This window comes from Corvus moneduloides, chromosome 21 (genome assembly GCF_009650955.1).
Source record: "Corvus moneduloides isolate bCorMon1 chromosome 21, bCorMon1.pri, whole genome shotgun sequence".
NCBI classification, from domain to species: domain Eukaryota; kingdom Metazoa; phylum Chordata; class Aves; order Passeriformes; family Corvidae; genus Corvus; species Corvus moneduloides.
In genome coordinates, this window is record NC_045496.1 from 2,519,880 (window position 1) to 2,529,079 (window position 9,200).

The following is a 9,200-nucleotide window of genomic DNA, read 5'->3' on the forward strand; positions in this document are numbered from 1 at the left end:
CACAACTTTCTGCTCACAGACAGACAACATCACACTCCATTTCCTGTTGCTTTATCAGCCCACTACCTCTGCCACAAATGCTGAAAAATAACAGTGACCCATCAAAAACTTGATCAAAGCCAGAGCAATCCTGTTCAGGTCTCCCAAGGACTTCCACCCTCCCACCTCATTTTATTTTGTTTCAAAGCCTTTGCACATCAGTGGGTTTGCTCCCCTATGGAAAGGAAATATTTCAACACTTTGGCATCAAGTTTTAGGAGCTTTTAGTTTCAGGTTTTTTTATTTACTGATATTGATGTGAATTTAGCAAAAGACTGTTCAAAGTTTAGCTGACAAATTTATTTGTAATCTTGAAGTATTTGATCATCAGAGAGAAAGCGAGAATATAAATAAAAGACACTGGACACCCACATAATCTACAGTTAATTCCATAATTTTTACAGATAACAATATACATATTGTCTTGCCTTTCCTCACAATCAGCTTGCACGATACCCGTGGAAACACACAAATGTCTGGAACAGAGGTGTGTCCCCAGGGAAGGGGGGACACTCCAGCAGTGCCTGGGGAATGGCTTGTCCTAAACCAGCCCAACCCCCCGAGAAGGTATTTGGCAACAAGACATCAGGGTGATTTTTGAGACACTTTGCAGTAAAACTGATGCGAAGAAATTTGAAGGAAAAGCATAAGATCCACAACCCAGAGCCACCAGTGTCCCTGGGTCAAGAAAATTCACCTCTTGACCTCGTGATAAACGTGGAATTACTTGGTAATAAATACATCTATTCACGGTTTAATGCTTATATGGAAGAGTCAAACTAGCAATCTACAAATTAAAAAGGGGAGAAGCAGAATTAACATATGATTTTCATTTTACAAAGGAAAAGGGCTGTTGATAAATGATTGGCATATTAAAGAACATTTCATTTTAGAAAAGTTAATGTAAATTCAAAATAAAACAAAACATACCGCATTGGTGCTCTTTAAAAAAATCTGCTGGAAGAACAGAGAAGTTTCCTACCATGGGTTTCTGAAGTGATTCACTATGAACATTTCTCCTATAGAAATATAGACATTGTCACACCTTTCACCGTGGATGAGGACTTTATTTTCCCTTAAAAATGTTTCGGTGTGGATGGGTGATGGAGCAAGTCCTTGCTTTGGAGAATGCACTGACAACAGAACGCAAAATACCTCATATCAAATCTGTAAAGCACAAGTCCTGGTGTTTGGTAAAGACACGAGAATCAGTTTGGTTTGGACGCTCCGGGTGCCAACGGTTGCAGTGCCAGGGCCTTTGTCCACCATCCTCTGCCAGGGTCATCTCCGAAATCCCCTCTGCTCCTTCCGTGTCGTCACATTCCTGCCCCGCTCAGCACTCACGGCTCATCCCTCTGTCCTTTCCAAGAGCAGGTGACATTTAACAGCACCGAGTCCCTTCCCTTCCCACTGCGCGGGGGTGGCCCCGTATCAAAACTGAGCATGGTCGACCTCATCCAGCCAGGAGGCCGGGCTGGCCGGGAAATCCGGGTACCCCCCGCTGCTGCCGGTGGAGAGGTCGGAGCTCGGTCCATTCCCGGCCAGGACCCTCATGGACTGGGGCACCCCTTGTCCGCTCTGTCCCATGATGCCCAAGCCGTTGTCTGGGTAAACCAAGCTGGAGATTAAGGGCTGGTGGCCTGGCAGTGCTTGCAGGGACGCTGGGGACTGGGGGATCCCATAGGGGCTGTTGGATCGCAGGTCGTGGTACTGGTCCTGAGCCGGGATCCCGCTGTGATCCAGCGCGAAGCTCCCGTTGGTCCCCGCCTGCCTCCCCAGCGCAGGAGACGCTTCGTTGAGATTGCTGTAAATCCCATTGGAATGGCTCATTTCGGACATGGAGGGCTCATCTGAAAGGGAAACGGACTGGTTTTACTGGGGGAGTCATGGGCAGTGCTGGAGTGGACTGATTTTACTGGGAGAGCCCCGGTCACAGCTGGCAGCGGCCACCCGGGAACTCCGCAAGCTCCGGGTATAAATAGATTAAAAGGATGGGAGCTGAGCAGCCACGCTCTTCCACTTGTAATTCCTTATTATTCCCATCCTTGTTGAGAGATCTTCATGGGCAGCCACGGGATTATTGTTTTTTCTGAGCACAAACATCTAATACATCTTGGATTTTAAAAATATGCATGAAAAGTACATGTTAAAATATAAGACTGCGATTTTAAAATAATTCTTTAAAGAGAAAGTGAGTTCAATGTCTCTCCAGATTTTGTTTCTATTCGGTTTTGAGGTTTATTTTGAATTGTGGTATCACTTTTAGGAGCTACCTAAACCATTGCCAGATAAATTCCCTATTGCTCAGGAAAAGAGATATTAAATTATTTATCTGCTCAGGAACAGGCTAATGAAATCACAAGAACATAGAATGTATTTGTATGACTTAAAAACACTCCTCAAAAATGAGCAATATTTTTTAAGTTCCCAGCAAAAATTGTTTGTATTCGTTAGGAGCTTTATGGACAGTGAGAGCTGCTCTGTTGCCTGGGATACAAACCTGTTTGTGGCATCAAGCTCTCAATAATTGTTCGACATTTTTTAGTTATTATTTATAGAATATTCATATTTAATGAGCTGATACACAGTGTGTATAAACAGACTCGAAAATCAAATAGTTTTTAGGAGCAGGGGAGAGGAGCTGAGATGGAAAACTGTGTTTGTATAAATACACAGTTTGTGTAAATACATACACAGGTTGGCATTTCCTTTTCTCTCCCATTCCTAAAAATTACACAAAAATTTGGGATGGAGCTCTGGGCTCCAGACTGTGTAGAACACGTCCCTGCAAATGCCACATGCACCGACCTCCCCACCCTGTACGGGGCCCTGTCCCTGTTCCTGTGGGTTTGGAGCGTGCGGGATGAGGCTGCACAGGACAAGAGCTGCTCTTGGTCTGTCCTGGGTTTGTCACCAGAAATGTGGGCTCCAAAAAGGGGACAGACTGCTACAGAAGCCCCCTAATACACAACGATCTCCCTTTTGCAGCACAGGAACAGCTCCCACAGGACTGAGGAGTCCTAGAAAGCAACTGCACAAATAAAACCACCCCTAAGTAAGATTTTTAAAAATGTATAAAATCACACACGTTTACCCACAGAAACATTCAGTGGTTCTGGGATTCCTGTTTTTTGTATTTCCAAGAATCCCTTGAAAAGGCCGTGTCTGGGCCGCGGCTCTGACATTGCAGCGCCTGCTCGGGGAGTTCTCCCTTCTCCGCCCGCAGCTTTCCGGGCCCGGCCGGAGGCGGAGCGGAGCTTCCCCCGCCGCTCCTCAGCCCCGGCTGCCCCTCGGTGCCGCGGCTCCGGTTCCCCCGCCGAGGGCCGGGCAGCCGGGACCGCCCCGCGGTGAATCCCGCAGCTCTGCCCCTCTCCCGTCTCGGCCGCTTGGTTTCACCCCCTGTTTTTTTGCCGAAAATTCTGACTGTGGCACCGAGAGGGGGAAAAGAGCCCGGGCACGGCAGCAGCTCTGCGGGGAGGGCACAGACCGCGCTCGGCAAAGCGGGGACCGACCTGTGAAGGAGACCTCGGCGTCGCTGTCGGGCCCCTCCTCCTGGATGCTGTCCTTGTCGGACTTGGATGTCCCCCGGGATCTCTTCATGTTCCTGAAGTACTGACCCCACCGCTGCCTCCCCGCGTCCTTCTTCAGCCTTTTCTCCTTGGCCCTGCGGTTCTGGAACCAGACCTGCGAGCAGGGCACGCCGGGGAGCTCCGTGGCTGCGGGGCCGGTCCCTGCCCGCCGCCCCCCGCCCCCGGCCCGCCCGGACCCCGCTCTCACCTGCACCACCCGCATGTCCAGCCCCGTCTCCGACGAAAGCTGCTCCCGGACGTGCCGCGCCGGTTTGGGCGAGTTGTTATAAGCGTTTTTGAGGGTCTCCAGCTGCTTGGCCGTGATGGTGGTGCGGGGCCTCTTGGCCGTGGACTCAGCCTCTGCCGACACGGGGCGAGTTAGGGGTGAAGTGACCACGGAGCGGCCCCGGGGACGCGGGACCCCCGACCCTCCCAAGGCGCTCCCAGAACCCTCCCGCCCGGTGTGTGAGCCTGTCCCGGAGGGCAGGAGAGCCCCGGGCCGCCTCCCTACTGCCCTGGGGTGTGGAAAGGACAGGGCAAGGGGTACCTCTCTGCTTGGCCGTCTCGTAGTCCGCCTTGCAGACCAGCCTGCTGTCCTCCATGAGGTAGAACTCATCGCCGGTGGCCAGCTGCCGTTTGCAGACGATGCAGGCGAAGCAGTGCAGGTGGTAAACGAAGTCCTGGGCCCGGCGCACCACCTGGGTCGGGGGGATGCCCTGCTGGCAGGCGGCACACTTCGTCCCGAAGCGCCTGAGCAGGGGGGACAAGCGGCGGCCGCTGAGCTGGCGGAGGCCGGGGACGGTCCCGGCGCTGTCCGCGGTGCCGCGCCCGGTGCCGCTGTCCCGGTGCTGAACCCCAAAGGCTCCCGCGCTGTGACACCCCCCGGGCCGGCCGCCCCCCGTCCCCGGCCGCCCCCCGTCCCGTCCCCACGCACTTGAAGAAGTCTTCCTTGCAGTAGACGCCGTCCCCGCGGCTGAAGCACTTCTCGGCCAGCTGCGTCTGGCAGTCGGAGCATTTCAGGCACTTGCTGTGCCAGTGGCGGTCCAGGACCTTGAGGATGAACCTGTCCACGATGTGCTGGTTGCAGCCGGCGCACAGCGGGATCTCTGCGGGGAGGCAGCCCCCGTCAGTCCCCGTCCACGGCCCCGCCGCCTCCCCGACCGGCCCGGCCCGGCCCGGCCCGCCGCCCTCGGGACTGCTGCCGACCGACGGCGGAGCCCGGGCTGGCCCGGGGAACAGCACGAAAAAAAATCATTATTCGCTCAAATTCGTTGTCGCGGCACCGCGGAGAGCAGCGAAACCCCGGGTCAAGCACCCTGCTGGGAAAGCCCCCGGGAGAACCGGGATAAACAAGAAGGGAAGTGATGGAAACGGAATGAACCCCCCAAGCGAGCCGCCGGCAAAGCTGCAATTCTCCCAGGGTCTTTTTCCTTTTCCTAAACTTCCAAAATTCACCTGCGAACAACGGCGGGATACCCGGACGGGGTGGGGGAAAAAACTACCAAAAATTATGAGAATTGCACTGAAAATAAAAACGAGGTAGTTTTGTCCCGTCCCCCTCTAGATACCGACAGAGATTATGCAGGAGGAGATAAGGATACAGACATGGAGAAATAGAGATATAAAAACAAACAGATACAGCAGATAGAGAACGAAATGTACAGATATATAGGCATAAAAATATAGATTTCGGTATACAGGTATAGATAGAGATAAGTAGGTAAAAATATGGATATGAGGTACGTGAATAGAGATATATCGGTATAAATAGAGGCGGAGAGATGCATGACACGGCTGTACAGATACAGATGGATACGGACATGAGAGTATCTCTATGTAAAGATAATTATATTTAGAGATACAGAGCTGGATCGCCGTGCACAGGGGTAAGAGGTGGAGGCGATAATCGTTATCCTTAACAATTCACCGCGTTCAGACAAGCAACCCCAACAGCGGCAGCGCTAAAGGCAGCGGCCCCTGCCAGGACGGAGCTCCGGCACCGGCACCGGGCACGGTAACACGGCACAGCCCCGCAAGGTCCCGGTCCAGCCCGGTCCGCGGCTCTTACGCTGCATGGCGACCCGCAGCAGCTCCGCTCCCTCAGGCGGGCCGCGGGCTCTGGCGCATCTTCCGCGGGGCGCGGGCGCAGCCCCCGCCGGCCCCAGCCCCGCGCCCGCCGCCGCCGGGCCGGGTGCGGAACCTCCGCGCTCCCCCCCGCCTGTCCCCCCCCAGATCACGGCGGCTGCTGTCCCCCGCCTCGGCCGCTGCCACCCCCGCGGCGCCGGGGATTTAATTCGCTAAAGCGGGTTATTTTTAGACGCCGGCCCTCGCCGCCGGTGCCGGTCTGAAGCGCCGGGCAGGGCATCGCGGCGCGCTGTATTTAATCCCCCCCGCCCCCGGGGCCGGCGGTACATCCCCTCCCGCCGCCCCTTCCCGGCTGCGCTCGGCGGGAGGGACGCGGCTCCGGGGCGCCCTGAAACGAACCCCGACGGGGCCGGCGGCGGGCGGGGGTCGTGCCGGGGGAGGCAGCGCCGGCCGCTGCCCCGAGCTCGTTGTGAGCCGCAACCCCGGGATTTGCCCCCGGCCCGGGCAAAGCACCGCACGGTTCGGGCCCCCCGGCGGTGCGAACCCCCCGGGACCGGCCCTCGGCCACGGTAAGCACCGCCGAACCCCGCCGAGCCCCGCCGCTCCCTTCCCGCTGCCTCCCCGGGCCCCGACGGACCCGAGGACCGCGGGGCCGTGAACGAGGGTCGTGTCCTGCAGGACAGTGGTGTTTGCGCGTCCTTCGTTCTACCGGGGGTTCGATTATCGGCGGTGTCGCCTCCGCCCCCGGAGTGCAGAAGCAGGTCCCGGTTGCCGGGTCAAACGCGCAGCTGCCGCGGCCTCGATGTGCGCCCCGCGGAGAGCCCACGGGGACAGCCACGGAAAGGCGAACCGGGGTAGGACCGGGGGCATCGGCCCGTTCACGGCGGCTGCGGGGCCGCGCGGTCGGTCCCGCTCACGGGGACACCTCTGTCCCTGCACACCGGCGGGGACCCCGCCCCGGCTCCTCGTTGATTTTTCTCTAAGCCCCGTCGACCGCGTTCGATGTTGGCGAGAACCGGGACAGCCCCGCACCGGGACCGGACCCGCTGCTCCGAACCCGGCTCGGCCTCCTCCGCTGAGACCCGGAACCCGGCCACGCCGGGGAGCGCAGCCCGGCTCCCCCCGCCCCGACAGGGCTGTCCCCCGTTAGTTAAAAGGGAGGAAAAAACCATTTAAAAGAAGAATTAACGGAGTTTTTCTAAAGTCGGGAAAAAGCCGTGTGGGAGCCGGGCAGCGGGGCGCGGGTGGTCTCCGCAGTCGGAGGGAACCGTCGGGCAGTGGGAAGTCCTCGTTTCGTCCCTGTCCTCGTTGCACGGGGAACGGGGCGACCCCGGGGCAGCCGCCGCTTTTCCCCTGGGATCGACGGGGAGCCAAACGGGTGCCTGGAGTGGCCGCGGGGCCGCCAGCGTACGGGGGGCAGCGAGGGGGGCTCTGATATCGGGGAAGAGGCAGGAGAGAGCGAGAGAGAGCGAGGGGCGGGCGGGATGAACCGGGACGGATCCCCCGGTGCCGTCGGGCCGCCTTTCCCCGCAGCCAGCCCCGACCGCGGCTACGACGGTGCCCCCGGAGCGCGGAACCGGCACAGACGGAGCCCGCCTGGGCCCGGGGCTCCCGGAACAGCCGCCGGTGCCTCCGCGGGGGGACGCGGAGATCTGCGCGCCTCCCCCTCACCTGGGCTCCGCGGGAAGGGACAGAGCTCCGCTGTCTTCTCCGAACCGGCGCGGACCCGCTCCAGCAGCATCGCGGCCTCCGTGGGCGCCGTCCGAAGTGCGCGGGTGGCTGCGGAGGAGTGGCGGAGCGGCGCGGAGGGGCGCGCAGGGAGCGGCGCGGGGCTGGGCGGAGCGGGGGGGCGCGGGGGGCGGGCCGGGGGCGGCACCGGGCCGCAGCTGGGCCCCGGTTCACCGCCGGGCTCTTTAGCATCACAAAAGCGGCGGGGGGAGCGCTGTCCCCGCCGTCCCACGCGTGGCCGCGCCCGACGCGCGGGCTCGGGCTGCAGCCGCCGCCCTCGGGGGCAAAGCGGCCCCGGGGCCCCCGCGACCCCCCCGGCGGCCGCACGAAGGGGTCGGGGGAGCCGCCGTCTGGGGGACCCTCCCACCGGGCCCGGTCGCCCCCCGGCCGCCCCCGCGCCCGGATTTCGTTTGTCCCCGCGGTGCGGGGCTGCCCCGACGCCGCTCGTGGGCGGGGCGGGGGGGGGGGCTCTTCCCCCGCCGCTAATTAATTAACAAACGCGGAGAGGTAGTGGGTGTCTGACCCCCTGCCAGCGGCGCGCGGCGGCTGCAGGAGGTTAATTGCGCTGACCGGAGACGGGGCGGACACGGACGGGCTGTGCGTGTGCGGAACACGCGTGTGCGCACGGCGGCGCCGGCGCGGGCACACGCGGGGCTGCGGGTGGGGCTGCGCGGGGTTTTTGCGAGTGCGGGGCTGTGCGGGAGCGCAGGTGGGGCCGGGCCCGTGTCTGGTGCGTGCCTGTGCCCGGACCCCTGGCCCAGGTTCTGTTCCGTGGCACCTCGCCTTTCTGCGTGTGCGGAGCTGCCGGTGCTGCCACAGGGGCGCGGGGGCCGTGTTTGCCTGCGGAGAGCCCCGTGCGTGTGTGCACCGCTTGCCGCAGGCAGCCGGAGCTGATAATTGTGGTTGTTACTGTGAGCCCGTTAATCCCCCGAATCCCTTTACCTCCTGCTCGCAGGGGATTACAAATTAATAAAAGCAGCTTAGGGGAGGGAGCCTCCAAATACACATATGGTCCTGCCGACGGCAGCACCGGGACTTTCGCCGGCTCCTGGGGGCGGCGGGGGAGCCCCCACCGAGCCCCCGACCTCGAGGCACCCACCCCGGGGTGCCAGACCACCTTGTCCCCCTCCGGGTCCTGCGGGGCCGAGGGCTGGGTCAGGGCTGTCCCCTGGGATGGTTCCTCTGGCCGGGAACAGGCTGCAGCCTGCGGGACAGCTCAGCCCTGCGTGGTTGGGAAACACTGCAGGGAGACACTTCGGGGACCAGGACTGGGGTCCCCAAACAAAGCACCCAGAAATGCCAGGCTGGAGTTGGGATCCAGGTGCTGCCCGAGTGTGACCGGTGCTGCAGTGCCACCGAGTGCCACCGGCACCTGGCCCTCCCCAGGACCACGAACAGCTCCTGGGGGGAAGCTTGATGACACACATGGTCCCTTTTAAGCTCGGTTTTTAAGTGGATTTTTAGTCTGAGCCTCCAAGGAAGCACTTTAAGCAAACCCGTGTGCGGTGGTGCCGGTTCCCCCGGGCACGGGACAGGGGTGGGGCAGCTGTGCCGGGCAGCAGGCAGGGCAGGGGCTGTGTCCCACTCAGGACCACCAGTGGCACCTGCCAGCCCCGTGGTCCCTCACACTGTGACACCCAGGACCCCACAAACCCCCTGGTGCTGATCTCTCCCTGCACACCCTCCTGTGCCCTCCTGCTCAGGGTGCAGCAGGCACCAGACCTGTCCCTGGATTTCTTCGCTTGGGGTTCTGCCATTAATAAACCCCAACTGTTAATA

The 9,200-nt window shown here is 60.3% G+C and overlaps 1 protein-coding gene across 4 annotated transcripts; it reads right to left on the reverse strand.

Moving 5' to 3' along the window:
* Positions 1 to 248: 248 nt before the first annotated feature.
* Positions 249 to 7,503, reverse strand: LHX3 (LIM homeobox 3). 4 transcript variants are annotated; one of them, XM_032131102.1, is made up of 6 exons: positions 7,365 to 7,503; positions 4,543 to 4,714; positions 4,156 to 4,358; positions 3,817 to 3,968; positions 3,552 to 3,723; positions 249 to 1,889 (listed from the first exon to the last, which is right to left on the reverse strand). In XM_032131102.1, the coding sequence occupies exons 1-6, from the start codon at positions 7,432 to 7,434 to the stop codon at positions 1,471 to 1,473; spliced, it is 1,188 nt and encodes a 395-aa protein (XP_031986993.1). In that variant the 5' UTR covers positions 7,435 to 7,503; the 3' UTR covers positions 249 to 1,470. The 4 variants fall into 4 exon arrangements, with proteins under 4 accessions (XP_031986993.1, XP_031986994.1, XP_031986996.1 ...); XM_032131103.1 differs by lacking the exon at positions 7,365 to 7,503 and adding an exon at positions 5,677 to 5,748; XM_032131105.1 differs by lacking the exon at positions 7,365 to 7,503 and having other exon boundaries at positions 4,156 to 4,306; positions 4,543 to 4,708.
* Positions 7,504 to 9,200: the final 1,697 nt, after the last annotated feature.

Excerpts from the sequence above, each read along its gene's own strand:
- LHX3 (XM_032131102.1), bottom strand. The coding sequence starts at position 7,434 with ATGCTGCTGGAGCGGGTCCGCGCCGGTTCGGAGAAGACAGCGGAGCTC. Across the intron at positions 4,359-4,542 it reads TGCAAGGAAGACTTCTTCAA|GCGCTTCGGGACGAAGTGTG; the intron begins GTGCGTGGGGAC and ends CCCCCTGCTCAG. Across the intron at positions 1,890-3,551 it reads CGCCGAGGTCTCCTTCACAG|ATGAGCCCTCCATGTCCGAA; the intron begins GTCGGTCCCCGC and ends TTTCCCTTTCAG.